Raw genomic sequence first — 25,430 nt, 5'->3', positions numbered from 1 at the left:
TTATATTTTACGTTTGATAGCTCGAATGTACCGATGCTTCCCATTCTCTCTACAGCCCATAAACAAGTTCTCTAAATCTATCTCCTTAGGGTCCATAGTCAATTCAAAAGTGAAGTTCTGGAGCAGATTGGTAAACGATATGAAGATTTCCATATTAGCCAATGACTCTCCTGGACATACTCTCTTCCCTGTAAAAAGAAAAAAAAAGAAGATAAATAAGCAGAGGGAGTGTTGGCTATGTTTGCCATTTTTGAGTTATTTCCAAAAATTACAAAGGGGGTGTGTGTGCAAACAAACAAGCAAATTAATTATCCACCGTCTTTATGCTCCCCAGAAAGTAAGGCTTCATCTCAGATTAACAGATCTAAAAGAAAGACCAAATAAAGAATATAAAAGTGACATGGCAAGGCAAAGTATTACATGGCCAGTACATTTAAAAAAAGAATAGCTGGCAAAACAAGTAATAACAAAACCTGACAATGACTAACAGCAGAAAAATTGAAGAAAGAGACTAATTCTGACTGCATACTATATATGCATATATAATGCCTACTAAGCAAGAATTGAAAAGATAGCAGAGAAAGTAAATGCCAGCTCTATAAAGAAGCTGAAGAAACAGTGGACCGCCTAGTTATCTGCTGCAAGAAGATCACATTCTGTTCATGGAGTAACAGAATAGACTGACAACAAACAGTGGCATGACAAAGTAGCAAAAATGGTGCACAGCAAAAAGTACCATTTATCTGCAAGCAAGAACTGGTGGGATCATAAAACAAAGTAATAGAAAATGAAGACACTAAATTGCTTTGGGGCTTTAGAATTCAAACAGATAAGCAACTGCCACATAACACTCAAGAGATGACAGTTATTGATAAGAAAGACAAAAAAAAGTATTGATAATAGATGTAGCAGTACCTTGAGACAGCACAATAGAAGAGAAATACCTGGAGAAAATCAAAAAGTATAAAGACTGCAAACAGAACTAGAAAGTCTTGTAACAAAAGAACTGTAACAATGGTAATAGGCACCTTAGGTGCAATTCCAAAATAACTAGAGAGCATCATTTCAACAACGTTGGCATTGACAAAATCATTATCAGTCATTTGCAAAAGGCAGCTTTACTTGGAACAGCTTACATCCTGCAGTGATGCCTTTAACATCATCCAGCAAGAACAACTACCTATCCAAGGTCCTTGGGAAGGAATCAATAAGTGGACAAGAATGTCAAATTCAGTCTAAATATCTGGCTGACTGTGCAACCAACCATGATAATTAAAAAGAAACACAAACTTTTTAAATAGGCAAGACCTAACAATATTACTGAGATAACTACCCTGTAGACCTATATGACTTACATTCACATTGGCAAAGAAAATTGTGCCATGGGAATGACATAATCAGATTTCCTGAATCTTCCTGGAATCATAAAATTAGGGTGGAAGGGGTTGCTACATATCAAGACTACAGCACTAGGAAGAGGCGCTATCTCTCTGCCTCAATTTCTCCACCCTACAGTAGGTGGAGTCTCTCCTGCCTGCTCTTTTCTTCATGGAGTAACAAAAACTAAGAATAAAAAATAAGGAACTAGAAAGAAGTCACAGAAGTTTATTTTTATGTATGACAACTGCAGCAAGATTATTATAAGCCCAAAATTGGAAATATTACCCACAATGAAGGAATGGTTGGTGAAGATGATGGAACTTGCAGAGATGGCTAAATTAATTTCTTTGATTAGAAAAAAGACAGTAGCTACATTTATGGCTGTATGAAAACCTCTTATAATCTTTTTGCATGAAAGAAAGAAAAAATGACTTATGGTTTCAATTATTAGGAAAAATTGATAATGGAAAAAAGTGAAGTTTTTTTTCCAGCTTTTAAGGAGATAACTTTGTAATCATGCTTGTATATGCTGCAAAAGAAATTGGAAGCTTTTTAAAAATTTCTTTAAATTCTGTTTTCTGCACTTTTGTTTTTTCTTTTCTTTCTTTTCTTTTAGGCTACATTATTTTTTTTACGTTATCTTTAAATCTGTTAATAAATGCTTTCATTTACAAAAAAAGAAACGGGAAAAGGAAACAGCATAAGGAAAACTGAAAAGAAGAAAATATTAATCTCCCCCAGTGCTTTGGTCCTATCATGATCTGTATTTATCTCCTTGCTCTATATTGCCTGTGGCTTTTCAAGAAAAAAAAGTCCTGCTTCAGTGGAGGAGTTGATTAGCAACCACTATGTATCTTCTGATTCTAAAAAGTTCAAAAATTTTCCTTCGTGATTGAATCAGCTCAGGCAGGAAGAACAGCACCCATCAGCATAGGGGAAGTAACAGTTCAGCAGCCTTATCGGTAACTGACCAACCTTGAAGTCCCCAGATCAGCCATAACCCCTTTATTACCTGCAGAGAAAGGCAAATAGGCATCTTTCTTTTGGAATTCACCATTCTTATCCAAGAAATGAGCTGGGTCAAATGTCCTAGGATTATCCCAGCAGAGAGGATCAAAATGCACCGAAGCCCACAATGGAAGAACAGTTGTGCCCTTTAAGGAGACAAGAAGATACAAAGAGCAAAGGTGGGTTTTTTTCCCCCATAAAAAAAACAGGCTGCTCTTATTTCTTCCAAAAATGTGAATTCTTGGAAGATTTAAAAAATAAAACATTGATGCAATTTACAAGGTTTCTCCATACCTGGTGTTGACCACTGCATATTCACATGTTTAAGACCTTACAGAAAATTATATTAGTTGTAACAAGACTGAATTGCCTTCTATGTTTCACAAATATAATATACATTTATCCCAATTTCTATTATTAAATTTTATAACTTTCAGATTATAGGTGGAATTTATGGTAATTCCTGTTCGGGTATTTTCCCACGTCATTGTAGTTGTGCTTTTAAAGTTGTAGCACAACTACAATGACGTGGAAAATAACCCGAACAAAGCTGAATGCCATACATGTAAGTACCTCATGTGAAAACTTAAGAAATATATATATATATATATATATATATATATATATATATATATATATATATGTATGTATGTATGTATGTATGTATGTATGTATGTATGTATGTATGTATGTATGGCATTCGGCTTTGTTCGGGTATTTTCCCACGTCATTGTAGTTCTTTTAAAGTTGTAGCAACGTTTCAGCAGAATCTCATCTGCCATCATCAGGCTTCTGTATAGTGTTCGTCTGTGAGTCAGACTTTTACAGTGGTTTCAGATTTAAATTTGGGGCAGCCTATTGCTGTGCCAGAATGGTTTTTTCTTCATCCTGCAATTATAAATACATATATATCTAAGTGCAAAGAGGATCCCAGACTTCGGGATTTTTCATACCTGAGGGATGAAGTGTCCCTTGAAAATAACATTCTGTGTTGTTGTACGTGGGAAGTTCTCACTACTCCCAGGCTGAAAACGTAGCATCTCATGAGTAAATGCATTGGTGTAGGACAGCTTCACCTTATCCTCCATGGTGGGCTGGCGGTTTGGTCCCACAACATCATCGATTTCCTGCTGTATTTTGGCTGCAATGAATCAGATGTTGTTAAAGCAATAATATTTTTTTTAAACTATTCCAGATCTAAATCATACTTATCCTTCTATAACAGATAATCAGATGCAAAATGTGCCCTTAAAGACTAGTTAAACAGGTTATCCTATGCCACTATCCATTTACGTCTCCACTTTATACTTAAGGACAATGACTAGTAATTTTCTCTGGCTGGATAAGAACTTGGAAAAATCTGCCCCAATTCCTATGCAGAATGTGGGCTAAGCTGGGTGGGTGCTTGGAAGTTCATTTTCCCACCCAATCCTCTTCCCCCACCTGTGGTAGAAGACATTTAACTTATTGATCACTAGTTAAGGGTTTCCCTGTCCAGTTGTGTCTGACTCTAGGGTGTGGTGCTTATCTCTGTTTCTTGGCCAAAGGAGCCAATGTTGTCCAAAGACATTTTATGTGATCCTGTGGCCAGCATGGCGATATGCCAAAGAAGCACAAGAAGCAAATTCTCTTTAACTGTAAGATGGTGGTCATCCAAATTTATGTAATCTGGATACAGCTGCTGCAATAAATGTTCTTGGAGTCAGAGATCAAAAATGGTACTTTGGCGCATGAAAGAGACTTGTTTTCTGCTAGTTCCACACAGGTTCTCCAAATGACAGCATAGATACTGCTCTGATCATAGAAAAGGATAGGAGAAGACAAACATAGCTGTATTTTGACATTTTATCTGTACCATGTCAGTTTCAGTGATGCACCACACTTTTTGAACCAAGTTACATAAGGAGAAAAACTGGGGAACCACATCTTCCCCAAGAGCAGTGATGGCCATTGGGAAGGGAATTCTTTTCTGCTCAGGCCAGACGAATGCAAGACCATCACCTTTCAGTTAGATTTTCTATTAAATAGATAGATTTCAGGGCTTCCGTATTTCTCCCAAATGATTATTGACCTCTCAACCCCTGATAGATAACAGAGAATTAGAGTTTTCCCCTCTTTTGGCCACCATGTGATGGACTGCCGTATTTGTACAGTTGGATGAAGCCATTGGCTGAGTTGTTGGAATTTGCAACTTAAAGCTGTATTTTCATCAGTGTACATTCCAGGACAGAATGCACTTTAAAAAAAAATAGCATTCCATGAGAAGAAATAAAGAATTAAGGCTTCCAACACCCCACGACTACTAGGGAATTTCCTCATCCTTTATGTTAAAGGACAAGAGATTTTCCAATTATGTTCATTAAGATAGGGAAAGGCTATTCAATTCCAGAGCTTTGCAATCAACTGATAGGTCAATAAAAATGTCTAAAATGGCAGCGGCTAGGAAGAGGGAGCCACATGACACCCCTGCCAAAAAAATAATAACGTAAAACAGATGCTGGCCCCAGAACAGGGTATATGAAGTTGGTTCCACAAGTGAAATGCCAAGATAATGCTACTTGAGTACAGTAGACCTTTGTCTTCAGTTGTGTCATCTTAAGCTTCCTTAGAATACCATGAATTGTCTCAAAGGGAAGACATTTGATTTTCATCATTTTCCTGTTAGAACCTCTTGAACCAGCTTAAGCCTTCCTTAGCAACAGGATAGAGGTTCTATTGTGAAGACACGTCTTTAGTAAATGATAAGTGGGTATCTTATACCACAATAAGGATGCTGAACATTATCATTTAGAGGCCAGGGGGTGCAGTGCAGCCCAAGTGTGGCAGGAGTGGTTGGCTGTTGCAGGATGGGGGAGGGTGTGTGACTGGTCTGCAAGACATGGCATGGCTAGGTAGGGGAACTGTATTGGTGGCTGGCATGGCACACAATGGCTGCTACAAGCTAGGGCAGAGCACAGGTAACTTATCAAAACGATTTGCAACATTCCCTGCCAGTTTGCCCTCTGATATTCCTTGTGGGAAGACAGCAGGGAAGGTTGTAAATCAAGTGACTATAGGACCTTACAACCATAATAAGAGTGAGTTAGTTGCCAAGTGTTCAAATCATGGTCATGTGACCAATATATATCATAACTTTAATGGATTCTGAATGAGTCACTATTAAATGAGAATATCAGTATTTGAATTATGGCACACATTTTCAAACATTGTTAAAATTATTTCAATTATATTCAATTTCAATATAGATTAATGGGGGGGGGGACATTGATAAATAATTCTGATCCTCAAATTACCAAATTTGATGTGGAGGCCTTGTGGGGCCTTCATTACAAGGTTGATTCTTACAATATGTTCATTAGCATAGGTACGTGCAAATCATCAAGGAAACATATAGATTCCTACTGTCTGAAGTTTTATTAGTAGATTAACTGAGAAAGTGTGATCTAGCAGTTAAGGCACCAGGCCAGAAGACAGGAGACTCTGATTTCTACTCCCACTTTGGGCATGAAAGCTACCTAACATAGGCTAGTCACTCTGTCTAAATTATAGCATGCCATATACCTTGGACTTCTGGGAACCTGGCCAGAAGGATAATACCATATGCAATAGCATTGGCTGTGCTATCTGTTCCAGCAATTAACAGCTCAAACACAGTCATGACCAAATCTTCCATACAGATAACATTAGAATTTCGTTCCTGTAAGGTAAGGTAGAAATAAAATAAAAGGCAGAAGTTTATAATGTGGAGCTTCATCATTATTTCATCAAATTGTCTATCTTCTTCTTCTTACTTTACCTTTTTTTTCTAGACCAACTTAGAGAGGAGGCAGGGAATAATCCAATATAAAATCCTCCCTATTCTCTACATTAATTTGAATATCCAATGCAACTTAATAGATGTTTGGATCAGATAGATCAATGTTTAAATGAAAGAGACAGAAACTAACAAAAAAGAGCACCCCAAACCAGCCATTCTGTCACTATTCAACCTCTGAAATGTTTTTCCAAAGTTTGCCACTGAATTATACTTTAAGTGCAATGATTGAATGAATGGATGAATGAATGAATGAATGACTAGGTAATTACTTAGTTTGTTTTAAGACAAGTAATTCATATTCAGTTCTTGTCCTGGCCCCAATCATTTTAGGGTGCCCATCAAAAGCCCATTCTCTACAGGACTCTCACCCCCCCCCCCAAAAAAAAAAGATAACATTCCTCTTCTCTACAGCTTTACCTACTACCAAATTGGCTTTGCTAACTCATGGCATGATATAGACCTGGGCTATGGCACCTCCTTTAGTGCTAAAATGGACACCACAGGCAGATCCACACAACAGTTTCTTAAGGAGTGAGTTTGTTTGTTTACAAACATCATTATTTCTAGGAGACCTCAATTCCTTGTGGCTGCGTATTTTATTGCAGTATTTGTGGCACAGGAGGGAGACACATATTTTTTGCTTTCTGATGTCTCAAGAGTACAAATTGCTCCCATCATCAGAGAATGGGATACAAGTGCATAACTGAAACTCTGTCCCTGTTGTACTTGTGTGCGAAATATCCTTGCAATATACCTTTTCTAATTTAATGAGGAAGCAATCAATAAAGTCTCTGGGATTGTCTGGATCCAAGGTCTTCTTGTGAGAGTCCACTCTAGTCCTAACGTAGTCACAAATCTTGGTACAGTCAATGACAGCTTTATTGTGAGGTCCAGGAAGGAATTTCATGAGACTTGGCATTGCGCTGTACACCTGTAACATGGTGATAGTAAAAGTTAGCCTTTCTCAGTCCATCTCTTTTGCTTTGCCTTCTGTGCAGCTGCACAGAAAAAAAACTGGCTTCTCTATAAAGTGTCCCCTTAATTCTACTTTGTTAAATAAATAAATAAAATGCAAGACCAGTAATGTGCAGGGCCTGCTAATCAAATGAATATAAAATATAATCTCAGGGAACCAAGATTATTTAGTTACATTTTTCTCTTTAGTTATAGCTCCTCAATTCAGGGGTGGGATGCTACCGGTTCTGCCTGGCTCTATAGAACTGGTAGCTCTGAAGAACAGCAGACACCAAACCGGTTCTGCGTTTGCTGCTGTTTGGCCTGCCCATCCACCCGGGCTCTTACCTGTCCTTTATTTCCTGCTTTTTCAACCTCAGCTGCTTTGCACGGCACAGCTGAGGTTGAGAAAGCAGGAAAAAAGAGGCTTTTCAAATGCTGTGCACTTGCGCACAGCGCTTTTCAGCTCTCCGGGCAGCACAGCTTAAGATAATTTTACACACGTGCACAGCAAGCATCTGATGTGCAAAACGTAGTCACTGAATTGGTAGTAACACCCGTTGAATCCCACCCCTGCCTCAATTGCTATTTGAGAAATAATGGAATGAAAGCCAAGGAGTTATGGAAGACTTAAAAAACAATGATTTATGAAGGCCTCAAAGTTAGCTGAGAAGAAACAGGGCTGAAGCTTTATCCATCTTGAATAACTCTGGAAAGAATCACTGCTAAGTCACAACATGTGAACTAATCAGGAGCAAGATGAACAAGAGATGCAGACTGATTTTCACAAACACACTTTTTAGGTCACTATAAAAAGCCTCCAATTTTTGTAAGTTGGAGGGAACTAACTGAACCAACCCTCTTTAGTCTTAAACAAAGAGAAAACCCTGCTTATAGAGCAACATAAAGTTGGCATACCATTCCAGGAGCACTCAAAAAGAAACCTATGAATGTCTTCAAAATTTGTAATATTTCAATGAAGATTTTATCATCATAAGAGAATCGTTTCCCAAAGATAACAGCACATATCACATTAGAAACAGCAGCTGCAATGGTTGGGACTACATCAAAAGGCTGATCTGCAACAGCAAAAAGAAAGAAGAGATTATGTGACCATGTTTTGCATCCCCCAAATCTTTTTCTCTAGTGACTTTGTGAATTTTCTTTACACTACATTCTGTTTAGACTTTACGCACATGTGGAATCTTTATGGTTCCAGTGACACCTGGAAGTTTCCAATGCACAGCCTGATTCTAGTAAATTATGTCATGGTTGTAATTTGTGCCTCTCTGAAAGACAATTAAAGTGCAGGTGGGGCATTTTTCAGGAACTTCTCAATCTAGTGAACAGTCTCTGGAAGTCAGGATTCAAGACACATCATGTGCCATCCAGGTAGATTTCAACCCATTTTTAATTCTAATCAGCTACCTTCCGAAGTATAACCAGAAAGGCAGAGCATTAATTCAAGAAAAAACAAGTATTTGTTTCTGAATTTAAAGATGAATAAATAAATACACCATCTCACAGTTTTGTTGTTGTGAAGCAAATGGAGGCAACAGCATTGTGTACACTATCTTGTGTTGTTCACATAAAGGTGGGATATAGTTCTATAAATCAATAAAAATAGTTTGCAATATAGGATCACCTTCAAAGCTTGATATCTTCTCTACCAAACAATGAGCTTCTTCTGACATCCGTTCAGCCATTGACTTCTTTCCCATTCCAAAGTTCCTCAAAGTGGTAAGAATAAAGCGACGCAGAATCTTCCATCTTTCGTCTTCACCAATAATCCCTGAAAGGATAGAAATTGCAGTAACAAACAACAGACATGACAGCATTTTTTTTTTTGAAAACAATTTTATTAGTTTTTAAAAACAAACAAACAAACAAAACATAAAAACATCAAGCTTTCTTTCATGAATATACAAACAGTGTGTCGGTTGGTTTACCAGTTTTGTGCATTCATTTCGTAGTCACAATTACAGTTACATTGCATAATAACTCATATTATCAATCAAAAATTATATACCCTAGTATCACTATCAAACAATCATTTGACTATGATTTTATTCATTCATACTTTACGAGATAACTATAATTTACTTAATTTATTTTATAACAAATCATATAATCATACCAAATCTATCCTAAAGACATTTTATAAATGTGATATTAAATAAGAAAGAAAAAAATAAAATATCTCTTTATATATTCATTATTATCTAAAATTCTAAATATTCTATTATTGTATTTTATCATCCAACCATTGATAGAAAAGGTCCCAAATTTTATAAAATTGTTTATCCTCTTGTTCTCTAATTTCAAATGTCAATCTACTCATTTCAGCACATGACAGCATTTTCTTAAAGAACAAAAAAAGCAACTTGCCCAGTAGTTCCCTCCCCCACAAAACATCTACCCTTCTCAATGTAAAAGTAAACATGCATTTCTTTTTCCTTGAGTCATTGATAGTTTGGCAAAAGGAAAAGAATTTCAATTTTCTCATGAGTTTGCACTCTACTTATTCAGATTATATCTTGAACAACAGGATTGAAGACACTGCAGCTCAAAAATCTGTTGTTTGTGAGGGAATATTGAATATAGGGTATAATTTCCCCCAGACCACCCAACTGGCCACCATATTATTTGTATTCTAATGCCAATCAGCCAAATGTGGGATAAGTGACTTCAGTTGTGCTTCTCTTTCTTAGTTTGATACTTTGTTCTCTAACCAGAGTTTTGATTGAACAACTTTTCAACTACCTCCAAGAGATTTAGTATTTTATTTTTCATTACTTTAAAAAAAATGACTACTATCACTTCCTTAAAAAAGTTAATATTTTTATCTTTCTTCTAGCAATTGGAAACTACATCTCAAATTGAAGTGAAAATGATCTGCACTTACCGTAGCCCTTGGTTACTTCATCAAGGATAGGTACAGGAGATCGTCCTCCAAATTCTTCACTATGAGTTATCAGGGCATCTTTCACTGCCTCATATCCACAAACTACCACCAATGGCTTTGGTCCTAGCCAGATAGTAAAAACTGGACCATACTTCTTAGCAAGCTTAGGACAAAAGACATCAAAGGTATGAATCAGTGGGATTTGAGATCTCATTTTTGGATATCTGATTCAATTAATAGCTCTGAATACATATTAATATTTATCATTTAAGTTTAAAAACTTATTACCAATGTAAGAACTAAACAGATAGGCCTTTTCCTAATCTAACAAAAATGGATTTCAAAGTGCTATGTTAATTTTCATAGCCATTAGTATTAAAAATAACCGTCAAATCAAGTTTTCCTAACTTGAAATTTTTCCACTTGAATTTTAATTTACTATAGTTAAAAACCTTGATGGCCAAGAATTATAGTAGCTCATCCAAAATGCATGGTTCAAAAATGGTGCAGAATAAATTCATTGTGATTAAAAGAAACAGATTCATATTAAAAGTGACTTTGCTTTCACATTACAGCATCATTCTGGGTTCTCCATTAAATGTCAACAAGTGTGACATTCAAACATCATGCTACAACATGCATTGTTTAATCCTGGTTTGTTTATTTATTACATTTAACTACCAAATTCCCAAGAGCTCTGTCCAATTCACAAGTAAACATAATGAAACACAAGAAAAAATACAGCAATAAAAATGACAAAGGGGAAAATAATCAAAGGAACAAGTATGAAAAGGAATGGGTCTACATAAACCAAAGGGAACTTCCTTGTCAAAGGTCTAGGAAGAGAGGCAGGTCTTTAAGGGCCTTTGAAATGCCAAAAGAGTGAGGGCCATTTAGATCTGGGTATTCCAGAGGGCAGGTAGTGCTACTAAAAACCATGACTGGAATGAGTTTAGATAATTGGTTTCCTCCATGGTTCACATCACTTGCAAGATTATCCATCATCTCAACAACCTTCTCCAGAAAGGGAACATGTAGTTGTTGAAAATATTGGATCCAATGGTGCACTATTGCCTCTTTCAAGGCAGAAGTCACCACCTCCCCAATCAAGGATGCTGACACTACACTAAAGACTTAACCGTGAGAACACAGAATGGGCCAGATGCCAAACTGATGGCAAAGAGAACTTTGCCTGAAAATGAATACCAGATCATGCTATCAGGCCAAGCACCTGGTTTTTCATCTGACCCTGCCCACTACCATGATTTCTCTTCACCGTAGCCCCCTCCCTTCCCATAGCAGCCCTCTCACCCTGAAAAAGACTGCTAAAAAGCTATTAATAATAGTAAAGATGCAGAAATATTGATGTTTCAATGTCCTTATAATCACAAAGTATTCCCTAATATGGGGTTTTACTTGCATCCAACTCTCCTCTCCCCCAAGTCCTACCATGCTCCCTCAATGTGGCAGAGAGTGTTCCTTGGAGGGATGAGCAAAGAATGTTGGGAGTGTATGCCAAACTATATATTTCCAGCAAGGTCACCCAAGGTGTAAAGGTCATCCTAGATGTCCAGCTAAAGCAAAAGGCACCTATATTGGGCTCCAGTAAGATAGGAAGATGTAGAAGCATGTGTTCACTTTAGTGAGAAGGATAGTTCATACTGTGTGGGATAATGCAATGGTAAATTACTTCTGCATTTTTTTTATCAAGAAAACCATATCAATTAAAAATATAAAATGATTGACCATGTAGGCCAGAAGATGGGCCCCTCATGTTTTTGAGGAAGAGTTGAGGATCTTTCAGGGTACTAATGATGGCAAGATGTCAGGAGTCTAGTTGCTGAAGTTGCTACACAGGGGAGAAAAAATCCAAAGCTATAGAGACAGAATTACATAGGAACACAGAATGTAAAAAGCATGAACTTGGGAAGGCTCAACACAGTAAAAAGATGAAATGACTAGAAATTTAGGCATCAGTAAATCAAGATGAACTAGATCAGAAATTTTAGTCAGAAAATCACACTGTTTATTACACAGTACATTAAAAGAAGAAAGGGTCTTGTTTTTATTATTACAAAGTTTATACAAGAATATATCATACAACCAATGCCTGAATATCAATTACCAGTAGACTTTGTGGACAACTCTTCAATTTGACGATCATTCAAATGTATGCTCTAACTATTGACACAGAAAAAATGGAATTAATGGGTTTTTTTAACTATTGACACAGAAAAAGAGGAATTAATGGGTTGTTTTTTTTATCAAGTTCAATTGGAAATTGACAGAATGACGTGCTGCTGATTGGAGACAGGAATGTCATAGTTGGAAATATGAAAGAGGAAAACATAATTGGAAACTGAAGTGAAAAAGAAGAAGACCAACTTATCAATTTCTGCCATTTCAACGAATTCTTAACTAAGATTTGGTTAGCTAACAACCAAAATGACACTTCTACATATGGACATTATCAGATGGAGTATATAGCAATTAAGCTGAGTATATTATTGCTAAAATGAGGTGGAGGAGCTGCACTATTGAAAAAGCCAAAGAATACCCAAAAGAAGGATGTGTCTCATTTATAGAAAGATCTTTAATAGCGTTGATCTCATCAAGCTGTAAAAAGTGTTCAGAAAAATGAGAATTCCAGAATATCTCATTGTCCTCCTGAGAAACTTATATTCAAGTTGCAGTTGATAGATCAGATACAAAAGGCTTCAAAAAATATTCAAATGCCATGCTGTGCCTATATCTATAAAGATCAGACATATATAAGCCATGGTATTCTCTGTAGCACTCTACAGAAGTGAAAGTTTGACTTTCAAGAAGCAGGATAGAAAGAGTATTGATAACTTTGATGTTGGAGAAGATGTCTGAGAATATTGCAGATAGACAAAAAACTGATTGTTGGATCACTAAACCATTAAACTCAGACTTCTCATTCAAAACACAAATAACCAGGTTCAAATTGTCCTATCTCTGGCACATTATGCAAAAATATAGATCTCTGGAAAAGGTTGCAATATTGGGAAAGGTAGAAAGAAAGAGAAGACTCCATGATCTCTAGGAGTTGAAAATAACTTGATGGTGTTTAATAAATCAACCAGTAAACCTGTGTCTGGACAGGTTGACTTCAAGTCTTCTAGCAGTGTTCTAGGAGACTGTTCTGGTATTTCATTTATCAGAAGTCCATAGTAAACCATGGTACACAGGAAGGATTGGTGCACAGGAAGAGGCCACATAGGGATGGCATGCAGATATGAATATGGCCTCAACAGAACCAACCACCTCAAGGAAAAAACTCAAATTCTCTCTGAAACTCTAGCATCAGGATGGGTTTGATCAACAGATTCTGTCTCCCTGCAGGAAGGAGTGACACTCTTGAGACAAAAAAACAATCAGAGAGTGATCTGTATAATAGACCAATGTCAATGACCAGATCACATCTCAACTTTCCCTTGACCATAAAACAGATCCAACATGTAGCTGCTAGTATGCATCTGGCTACTGATATCCAGTTCCATGGTTGCCAATATGATTGATCAAAACTAAGTCAGCCACATTATGATAATGAGTTATGTGAAACTAATCCATGCATTCATAATCCTTTAACAACAGTTGGGTCCCTAGATATGATTCACACAATCCTTAATAATTTTATGGATATGTTTCTTCAATGATGACCAAGTTTCAAAGCTGTTTTAAAGTGAAATTTTTTTAATCAAAAGGTAATTGTTAGGGATAACATTGGTTACCTAACTTAGTTTGGCTAAATATAATATATGTTTGTTAGTTTAAATGTGTGTGTCACTTTAAACTGTAAGCCAAGTATTTGGGTGCGGTTGTAAATCGCCATAAGAGGGAGCAAGAGAGCTCACTGTTCGCCGGCTTTTACTGGAATGCTGACAGAGAAGGATTGATGGTGATTACTGCGTGCGTTTGCTGAGAGAAGAAAAGAAGGTTTGATTTTGCTTCATATCTCTGACTGCAAAAGAGATACATCATTGGACTGATTGTTTGTGAGTTGAAAGACCTATTTTCTACACTGGACTTTGCAAACTGAATAACCCTCGGACTGTCTGAACTTAGTGTATGACATATGGACTGCTTTGACTATGCTATAACTCTTGCTGGAATAAAAACTATTTAATTGCACAGTGTATCTGTCTTACTGAGTGTAAAGCTACAACAACGCTTTATCTCACACACACTCTCTGTCTGCTTGACTGCCGTTGCACGTTCTGCTAGGGTGTTGTATCCCTAACACTGGTTAGGGGCCCAGGTGCACAGTCAGTCTAACCAGTAAAACATGCTTGTGAGTGAGAGTTTGTGTAGCAACACAATATTGTAAACAGAAAGCTGTGTTTTTATTAATATAGTTTTATATCCAGATAAATGATGGCAGGAGTCAATGTACAAAGTTTGTCTCTCATATCCAAGTTGGATGGAACAAACTGTGTTTCATGGTCCATGAAATGTAGCCTCCTTCTACGAAGAGAAGGTTTGTGGGATTTAATAGAAAACCCACCAGAAGTAGATGCATGGGATCCGGAGGATGAGGAAGATGCCCAGAAGATAAAGGAATATCAAGTGAAGAATGAGCAAGCTCTTTGCATAATAGGACTGACTCTCTCTGACCAACAGCTTGTCCATATATGTGGGGAAGAAACAGCTGCGAAATGTTGGGAGAACCTAAGGAAGATTTATGTTCGGGACAGTGTAGGAGCACATATAAATCTTACACGGAAACTGTTCAGAACACATCTTCAGAAGGATGGAGACATGCTAAATCATATAAACTCAATGAAGAGAATTTTTCAAGAACTGCATGAAAAGGAACTTATCTTCACTGAACTGCACCAAGTTTATATCATTTTGTCTTCATTAGACCAGAGCTGCGATGATTACGTAACTTCGCTTGAAGTATTGCCAAAAGATAGTTTATCTTTAACTGACATTACTGGCAGATTAATTGAAGAAGCCAGGAGATGGCATGAAAGGGGTCAACTCAGAAGTGAACCATCACAATGTGAAGAAGAGAAAATATCTCCGTCAGCGTATACAATTAGAAAATGTTTTAATTGTGGAGCAAAAGGACATTTGGCTAGATTCTGCAAGAAAGAAAAAAGCCAAAGAGCCAGCCAGAATGCTAGAAAGCATCGCAAGAATAAAGAAAGCATAGAGTTAGCCATGTATAGCAACGAAACTGTGAATAGTAATTTATGGGTGATAGATAGTGGAGCATCTCACTGCATAACAAATGATAAGAAAAAATTTGTTAAGATGTCCACAAGTTCACAGCAAATATCGTTAGCTAATGGATGGAAACTTAAGGCTAAAGGTGAAGGTATAGCATATTGCAATAGCATAAGAGAAAATGTAAAAATGTTATATGTACCACAAATTAAGTTTAATTTGCTTTCGGTGAGAGTTTTGGTTAAACTAGATTATGTAATTACCTTTAGGGGAGACAATTGCATAATTGAAAAAGATGATAAGAAAGTGACTGCAACTTTAAGAGGTGAATTGTATGTGTTAAATGATAGTTTAGAGGTGGCTAACACAGTTTATGATAATGTTAAACCTCACAATGAGTGCATACATCTGTTACACAGACGTTTGGGGCATATAAATTTTAAAATGCTTAAACAAACAGTAGAACAATCTAATGGTATAAAACTGAAACCTTGCAGTAAGTATTTGCAATGCAATGTATGTAGTGAAGAGAAAAGCAAGGTGATATCGGCAAATAGAGTAAATGGATTCAAAACCAAGGAGCCTTTAGAAGTAGTATTTGCTGATATTATAGGTCCTAAAAAACCAAGTGTGGGAGGTGCTCGATATATTCTTAGTATAATGGACCATTATTCTAGATATGGTTTCTGTTATCTAATGAAAAGTAAAACTGAAACTTATCAAAATTTCTTTAATTGGCTTAAATTCGCTGAAAGGAAAACTAAAAGAGAAAAACAGTAATAAGAAAAGAGCAATTAAAGAGGAAGTAAAGGAAGAGCATATAGGACCAGAACAAGAAGAAATATCAGAACAGGAAGAGGTAGATAATCAGGAGCAGGTAGAATATGAAAGTCCACCTGTAAGCCCTGTAATACCTAGACGTTCTACACGTGTAACTAGACCACCTGATAGGTATCAAGCCAGTGTAGTTTGCCAAGTGAGTAAAGTTCCTACTAGTATAGATGAACTTAGGATGTACCCTGTAAAGGATCAGGAGAATTGGCAAAAGGCAATGGAAAAGGAGTTAAATTCATTAAAGGAAATGAAGGTTTATGAAGAAACCAAATTACCTCCAGGTGAAAAGTCCATTGGCTGCAAATGGATATTTAAGTTAAAAACTGGTAAGAATGGGACTGTTACCCATAAGGCAAGGTTGGTAGCTCAAGGATATAATCAAACGGCATGTGATTATGATGAGGTATTTGCACCAAATTTAAAGGCTACAACTTTAAGAGCAGCGTTAGTGTGGGCAGCTAAGAAGAATTATATAGTTAACCATTTAGATGTGGAAACTGCCTATCTGCATGCACCATTGCAGCACACTATATATTTAAGAAAACCAGTAGGTATTAAAGATGGTAAAAATAATAATGACTATTGGAAACTGAATAAGAGTCTCTATGGATTGAAACAATCTGGTTATGAATGGAACGAATATATTGTAAAAGAGCTAAACAATATTGGATTTAAGGCAGGTTTAGCTGATCCATGTTTATTTAAAAAAGAAACAAATGGAAAGATATCATTATTATTGTTGTTTACAGATGATATTGCTTTAATAACTAAGACTAATAATGAAGCTAGTGAGATTATATCATTATTAAGTAAGAGAATAAAATTAAAGCATTTAGGTGAAATCAGACAGTATTTAGGATTGACAATAAACAAAACCAATAGTGGCTTTAAGATATCACAAGTAGATAAAATATACCAATTACTCAAAATGTATAAAATGGAACTGTGTAAACCGGCAAAGACTCCAATGAGTCAGGAATTTTGTCGTACTGATGCTCAGAGTTCAAAATTTGATAAGACTATTTATCAATCATTAATAGGTAGCTTATCATATATAAGTAATTGGTCAAGGCCAGATATTTCATATGGAGTTAATCAACTGGCAAGATTTAGTGCTGAACCAAATGAACGTCACTGGCAAGCGCTAAAGCGTATATTAAGGTATCTTAAAAAGACAATGAATTATGCATTGTATCTAGAGCCAAAAGATGATTTGATTTTGAGTGCATATGCTGATGCAAGTTTTGCAACAGATATAAAAACAAGAAAATCAACTTCTGGTATGGCTATACTATTAGGTAAAACACTGATTGGTTGGAGGTCTATTAGACAGCAACATATTAGTATGTCCACAATGGAGGCAGAATTTTCATGTTTATCATTACTATGTACTGATATAATTCTGTATAAACAGTTATTGTTAGATATGGGAGTAACTGTTAAGAATGCCATTGTTGTGTATGAGGACAACCAAGCAGCCATAAGGTTGGCTACAAATATTGCTGTAAAGACTAGATCTAAGCACACTGACCTTAGATATTTGAATGTTAGACAATCTGTGAAAAATAGTCTGATAAGATTGGAATACTGCATAACTGAAGAAAACATTGCAGATGGATTTACAAAAGCCCAAGGTGCAGTAAGGCACAAGGAGAATTGTGAAAATTATGGGTTGAAATTGTAAATAAAGATGTATATTATGATGTTACCCAAAAGGGGAGAATGTTAGGGATAACATTGGTTACCTAACTTAGTTTGGCTAAATATAATATATGTTTGTTAGTTTAAATGTGTGTGTCAAGCCAAGTAAGCCAAGTATTTGTAAATCGCGATAAGAGGGAGCAAGAGAGCTCACTGTTCGCCGGCTTTTACTGGAATGCTGACAGAGAAGGATTGATGGTGATTACTGCGTGCGTTTGCTGAGAGAAGAAAAGAAGGTTTGATTTTGCTTCATATCTCTGACTGCAAAAGAGATACATCATTGGACTGATTGTTTGTGAGTTGAAAGACCTATTTTCTACACTGGACTTTGCAAACTGAATAACCCTCGGACTGTCTGATCTTAGTGTATGACATATGGACTGCTTTGACTATGCTATAACTCTTGCTGGAATAAAAACTATTTAATTGCACAGTGTATCTGTCTTACTGAGTGTAAAGCTACAACAACGCTTTATCTCACACACACTCTCTGTCTGCTTGACTGCCGTTGCACGTTCTGCTAGGGTGTTGTATCCCTAACAGTAATTTTGGCTTTCTGTAAACAGAACAATGCACCTACGTCTCTTGGAATTATTCTCAGTTTATCACATATTATAAGATTTTAGATTTGTGAATATAAGATTGAGAGCTTAAAGCAGATGCAAACTGAGATAAACTTGGTTGAGGCCAGAAAATATTTTTCAGTCCCAGTTCTGAAGTACAGAACAGTATTACTATAAAAACAAAACTGGGCTCTTCAGTGATGGTCTCCTAAAAACTAGTGTACTCCAAACTTTGGTCAAAAAACATTGAAAACTGTCATTAATGCATGAAACTATTATTAATATTATTGTTATACTATAAATGAGGTTTTGTGTTTCATTATCTGGTGAGCATAAACTATTTAGGGGATTACATACACTGTGGATGTTTTAATTTTTTATGATACAGTTTGATATTGCTCAAGCTATGAGAATCTGGAAGGATTTGTCAGCATATGTATTTAATAAATGAATACATACATAAGGAGTACTTGCAGAAGAGGGCATTCAAAGAAAAGGGAAAGGACACATCATACAATTCACACTTTTATTTGTAGCTGAAAAAACTACAACTGTCTGCGTCCAAGCATCTCATGAAGCCCAAACTATGGTTTTTAATCCATGTTCTCTGGGTTCATCCAAAATCACATACAAGTCATCTATAGACAAACCACAATGTATGAACCCAATTTATATGTGTTTTAGCTATCTTAAAAGGATGTAACAATCATTAATAAAAACCAGGCATTCTATTTAATGGTTTCTGAGAATACTTCCCAGATTGCCCACTGATGTTGAGAATGGAACAAAAGACTGAGCTATAGATTAATCTAAATAATGCTGTGAAAGAACAGTTGCTTTAAATTAACTATTAATATTATATTTATTTTGTCCTGTACAGCATTCTGTTCCTCTTAATTATACCATTTACTCTCTGAGAAAATATGTTTGTGCTTAAACCTGCAACTAAAAAAAAACATGCCAGACAGAAATGAAGTTGGAAGCATCTTTAGTAGTGCTGGAAAGAACCCCAACTTTTGAAATTCCTGTTTTATACTATATTCTCAAAACATGGGAGATTGCTAATCTCTCAAATGATTCTTGAATCTCTTGCCCACTAAGAAAGGGGTCATATCAAAGACTGTCTTACCTTGGGGTAGGTTTTATACAAAGGCAGAGCATCTTTTTGCAGTAGATTCCCCAGAAAGAACCAGGGTGTTGGGCCAGGAGGAAACCTGGCTCTTTCTTGCTGAAACCGGAAGACCCAGAATATGAGCAGAAAGACAATGAACAGTATTATTGCCCCAGGGATCAGATCCACTTGCATGTTTAATCTTCTTGCCTTGATGGAGTGAAAGAGATGACACTTACGGCTTGGAAATGAGTCTGGGACACAGAGAGAAAGACCAGAGGCAATATCAACACGATTAGTTCTCTAGCTTTCTCCCTTCCACTCCCCAAGGTGTCTTTTCACTTTTGCAGGCTATCAATTGTTCCAGAACATGAAATGCTGTTGTTAAGTATTTGTTTTGATACCATGAGCAAACCTAGAGCAATTGAAGGATTACTCTAATGACAGGTTTTTAACTAAATAAAGATTATTTAATTAATCAGGTTTTCTAGATTGAAATAGGTATCTTCTGATTGTGGGTAGTCCTTGAATGTAAAAAATGCAGCTAAATGGTACTAGAGCAAGTATGAGGGAGATAGCATTGGACAGTCCCATTCTGGGCAAGCAGTTAAACTTGATAATTTCTACAGTAAGAAAATTGTGGTGACAAAGCCAAATGTTGACAGTTTAGCCAACAAAAGAAAGAAGTAGATGTACAGATGGGCTTACCTGAATAAGCACCATGGGAAGAATTTATAAATTTACATAACTATTAGAAATATTGTATAGAAAATAATATGTTAGTTAACCCAGGTCTCCAACACAGTAGCTGATTAACAGCCTCTGAAATTCTTTTAAACTTACACAAACATAAGAATTATACAATTGTTTCAAATTGAAAACACATATAAATAAACACACAAAACTCAACTAACACAATATAAACATAATTATAACATAGTTCAAGTGAAAATACCCAATCACATTACTTGATTACTTAATTTAATCAACTCCTTCTCGAGGGTCAACATGTATACACACACCAACACCCCTCGAAATCCACACCAAGGACAAGCTGCCCTATAAAACAATCTCTCTGTACCCAATTTCCTCTGTGGCTAACCCTATAGGCAAATCTCTTTGCTTTTGTCTGGTCATTCAGATCATGGTTGTCCCAAAGGTGCTTTTTCAAGAGGCAACTGGACTTTCTTTGTTTTTCCTTGAAGACATTTCACTTCTTATCCAAGAAGCTGAAGAGGCCTCTTGCAAAAACACTTTTGGGTCTCTTTGCTTTTGAGAATAAATAATTCTCTTTTTCTCATAGCTGTCTGAATTTCATTTTTATTTATTCTTGCACAATCCCAGCTTGAGTTGGAACCCAAATTATTCTTCTGACAGCCTACAAATAAGGCGATATTCTGCTCTCATCATCTACAGAATCAGCTGGGAAGACAGTGAAGACATAGGCAAAGGAACAGCCTTTTGCACTTTCAAAATGTTTGGACTTCAGTTCTAAGACTGCATAGCTAGCATAGTCAATTTGGTCTAATGGTTAAAACACCAGCCCAAAAAGCAGAAGATCATGAGTTCTTGTCCCACCATAGTCAAGAAAGCCAGCTGGGTGACCTTGGGCCATTCACTCTCTCTCAGCCCAACTCACCTCACAAGGCTGTGGTGGGGAAAATAGAAGGGGGATGGTGTGTTGGATATGTCTGTTGCTTTGAGTTAATTATAAAAAATAAATAAAAATAGTCAGCAATAAGAGACTGTGAAAGTTGCAGTTCAAAAGTAGACTGCACATTAGATTTGCTATCAAACTCTAGTTAACAATACTGAATTAAAAATTCCTGTTTGATACATAGCTCATTAAAGTTTGCTGTCCTTCAGTCTGAGCTACACCTCAAGTCTGTTACAAAGATAATGAAGGGTAGGAAAAGATTGATAGTTTTGATTTTTTTTTAAATCCCCAGAGCAATCACATAATCAATAGTTAACATGAATTTGGACTTCTGGTTTGAGCTTCTTCAGCGACAGACCAAAATCCGCAATCGTGCACAGTTTTGATCCGTGCTCGCAGCCGGAGCGCCCTGAGCTGGCTGGATTCAGGGCTAAGCCATCCCGTAGAGGTGATGAAGAGGGGAGAGACCGCCAGCAGGGTCGAGGAGAGCCGCATTTCTCCTCCTCAGCTGGCCATTACTTCCTTTCCCGAAGGCGGCTGCAGCGGTGGTCAGAAATGGCCACCTCAAAGAAGAACTCGACTGGAAAAGAATGTGCAGGAGGAAGATAAGAAGAGAAAGTTTTGGTTGACTGGGTTAAACTGAAAAAGTAACAACATAAGGTACCCTGGAATTTGAACTATAAAAAATAACATTGTTCCCAATGAAGACTTTGAAGCAGTGAAGGAGTGAGGGAAGGGAAAGGATTTGGCTTTTTTTTTCTTCCCTTCCTTATACTGACAGCTAAGAGATTTAAGTAAGAAATTGACAAAAATCCACTTTGACATCAATAGGCATTTAAGCTGAAAATAAAATGTCAAAGTGATAATAAAGACTTTTTGATACTCAAAAACCTTTAAAAGCAGGAAAGGAGAGAAAAGGAAAGAATAAAAGAGCAGGATCTGGAAAAATGGAGGAGACTGCCTGGAACTAAAATGAACTTACAGTGAAACCTTAACAAGATTCCTAAAAGATACATTCTAACTGAAACTTTGTAATGAAATAATAGAACCCCAGGAAGATAAAGTGGGGAAAAAAAAGCAAGAAGAAACAGCTTTGGATTATTTGGATTTTTGGCTATTGGATTTAAATGACTAAAATCAATTCGGTGGTTGTTTAAAAGTGTTTAAATTGACATCACTTTTAGAAGAACTGAAAATGGAACTTAAAAAACAGAAAGAAGATGCACAAGAAGGAAGAGGTTCTTTTGGTTCCGTATTTCAATTTTTAGAAATGGAGATCTGGAACTATGAGAAACAACAAGAAACACTTGTAGAACAAGAAGGTTGGGAAAAAGAAGAAGCCATCTTTAAATGATCAAGTAATTTTATGTGGGGGGGGGAGGAAAGGAGGAAAAGAGAGTGAAAAGTTTAAGATTTGAAAAACAAAAAAAAATAGTTTGAAAAATAATTACAATATTAGGAAGCAACAGAAGAGAGGATCACAGAGAATTAGAATTAGAGAGACAAGGGGGCAAAAAGTGGAGGGAGAAGAAGAGGGGGAAGAAGGAAAGGAAAAGAAGTCATAAAAGACAGAAACAAGATATAGAGAAACAGGGAAAATTTATTTATTTATTTTATTTATTTATTTGATTTGCCAATTGTTTACAAGATAATAAGTATAAGTGAATACATAGTTGTGAATACATGAAATGGGTACATATAAGAAAAATAAAAGAAGAATAAGAGAAACAATAGGACAGGGACGGTAGGCACGTTGGTGCGCTTATGCACGCCCCCTAAAGACCTCTTAGGAAAGGGGTGAGGTCAATAGTAGACAGTCTAAGGTTAAAGTTTTTGGGGTTTGGGGAAGAAACTACAGAGTCGGGTAGAGTATTCCAGACATTGACCACTCTATTGCTGAAGTCATATTTCCTGCAATCAAGTTTGGTGCGGTTAACTTTGAGTTTGTATCTATTGTGTGCTCTTGTGTTGTTATGGTTGAAGCTGAAGTATTCATTGACAGGTAAGACATTGCAATGTATGATTTTATATACCATGCTTAAATCAGACCGAAGACGGCGTAATTCAAGGTTTTCTAGTTCTAGAATTTCAAGTCTGGTGGCATAAGGTATTCTACAGCGAGTGGAGGAGTGGAGAACTCTTCTTGTGAAATATTTCTGGACTTTCTCAATTGTGCTAATATCAGATATGTAATGTGGGTTCCAGACTGATGAACTGTATTCAGTATTGGTCTAGCAAATGTTTTGTATGCTCTGGTTAGTAGTGTGATATTACCAGAGAAAAAGCTACGTAGGATTAGGTTAACAACTCTTAATGCCTTTTTGGCTATGTAGTTGCAGTGGGCTCTAGCACTTAGATCATTAGAGGTGAGTATTCCAAGGTCCTTTACAGAGCTTGGGTCATCAACAAGATCTTGACTATTCAGCTTGTATTTTATTTTCTGATTTTTTTTGCCAATATGTAAGACAGAGCATTTATTTGTTGAGATTTGAAGTTGCCATTTGTTTGACCATTCTGATACATAGTCGAGATCTTTTTGTAGGGTAGCAGTATTGTCTGTGGTATTGAACAGCTTTACATCATCAGCGAAAAGAATGCAATTGCTCTTAATATGATCGCAGAGGTCATTTATGTAGAGTATGAAGAGAGTTGGTCCTAGAACACTGCCTTGGGGGACACCACTATTGACAGGTACAGAGTTTGATAGGACGCTCCCAATTTTGACCATTTGTTGTCTGTTTGCCAGGAATGCTTCTATCCAGTTTTTCAGTTGTCCAGAGATACCATATATAAGGATTGAAAGTATAAGCCTATTGAGAGGTAATGGGTGAAAAATTAATTGAAAAAGGGATTCTGCAAAGGTACATAAGATCGTATTGTTATATTAGATATAGAAATAATTTTAGAAAATATGAAACAATGTATGATTAAAATGATGGATAAAATACTTATTGTAATGCAGTGGAATGTTTGTTAATAAATAAACGAAATAAAGTGAATGAGGGAATGAAATTAAGAAAGGATAGGAACATTTTAATTATTATTAATGATTTATAAAAATATTAGTGAAGAAAAATATGGAAAAAAAGAAAAAGAATAGATAGAACTGAATTGGAATGGAATGAGTGTTTTATTTACTATTGTTATATATATATATATATATATATATATATATATATATATATATATATATAGATATAGATATAGATATAGATATAGATATAGAGATAGAGATAGAGATAGAGATAGAGATAGAGATAGAGATAGAGATAGAGATAGAGATAGAGATAGAGATAGAGATAGAGATAGATAGATAGATAGATAGATAGATAGATAGATAGAGAGAGAGAGAGAGAGAGAGAACACATAGTGTGTATTTTAAGAATGTACCAAGCAGAATTCGATTGGAAGTTATGTATTATATTGAATGTTATAATTTTAAAGGCATAAATTGAAGTTTAAATAAGAGTTCAATGGATAAAATTAAAAGATATAAAGGTGTCATATTCCAATTAGTAACTATGGGGGAATTTTTCTTTAATGAGAAAAGATAATATGAATTTGAAATAGGACAGACAAAAGTATAAATATAATGATTGGAAAGACATCAAAACTTAGAAAAAAGATATATAATTGAATTTAGATATGAGATAATTAAAAATAAAATTGAGAAAACCAAGGGAGGGGAAAATTATTGAGAAAATGTTAAAATAGTAATAAGATATGGAATAGAACACAAAAATGAATATGAAATTGAGTTTGTGTCTGTTTGAAGAAGTGATAACCCGGGATCATGCTATTCTCAGAAAAAGATGTTTTATTTGTATTATGTTTTTGTGAAAACCCAAATAAAATTTATATTAAAAAAATAGTTAACATGAATGTGTAAAGTTCTGAAGGGACTTTCACTTTGATGAAGGTCCATGGAAAGCATCTTCATGAAGCTGCTTCTCAAACAATGACACCTTTCGTTCCCTTCTCAAAGTAAAGCAAGTTTATGGCATTGGGTTGTGTCTGGGGCGGTTCTGACTCATGAAGACAGTGATGGGAACTGCTTCTTTGCAAGCCTCTTCTGGCCACAGAAACTGCAGGATGAAGCTCCAGAAGCAACATGGAGCACCTCACTGAAGGAAATCCCATCCCATCTGTTCCAATACAATGAAATTTGTTGAAACAAAATTCAGTCATGTCACATAAGCCTTGAGCCTTTGTTTTTTCAAGCTGTCTGTATGAATAGTCACAGAATCTAGTCAAGGGCAATACATCATAGATTTGCTTTAAAATAACCCATGAACAATATAACA

At 36.1% G+C, this 25,430-nt stretch overlaps 1 protein-coding gene across 1 annotated transcript; it reads right to left on the bottom strand.

The window, feature by feature from the left end:
* Positions 1–19,664, bottom strand: LOC113426275 (cytochrome P450 2C23-like). Its single transcript, XM_026688638.2, has 9 exons — positions 19,488–19,664; positions 10,065–10,227; positions 8,805–8,951; positions 8,078–8,238; positions 6,960–7,136; positions 5,950–6,085; positions 3,342–3,529; positions 2,393–2,534; positions 1–188 (listed from the first exon to the last, which is right to left on the bottom strand). Exons 1-9 carry the CDS (start codon positions 19,662–19,664, stop codon positions 1–3), a joined length of 1,479 nt encoding a protein of 492 aa, XP_026544423.1.
* Positions 19,665–25,430: the final 5,766 nt, after the last annotated feature.

Source organism: Notechis scutatus, chromosome 2 (assembly GCF_049901735.1).
Source record: "Notechis scutatus isolate UNSWTSFEM ecotype Mainland chromosome 2, rNotScu1.2, whole genome shotgun sequence".
Taxonomy (NCBI): Eukaryota; Metazoa; Chordata; class Lepidosauria; order Squamata; family Elapidae; genus Notechis; species Notechis scutatus.
The sequence above is the reverse complement of the archived record's forward strand: the minus strand, read 5'-3'. Positions and strand labels throughout refer to the sequence as shown.

Bases quoted from the DNA above. Each gene is read 5' to 3' on its own strand.
- LOC113426275 (XM_026688638.2), bottom strand. From the start codon at position 19,664: ATGCAAGTGGATCTGATCCCTGGGGCAATAATACTGTTCATTGTCTTT. The intron at 10,228-19,487 runs GTAAGACAGTCT...TTTTGTCCTAAG, and splicing joins TGTATAAAACCTACCCCAAG to CTTGCTAAGAAGTATGGTCC. The intron at 7,137-8,077 runs GTATGCCAACTT...ACCATGTTACAG, and splicing joins TTTTGAGTGCTCCTGGAATG to GTGTACAGCGCAATGCCAAG.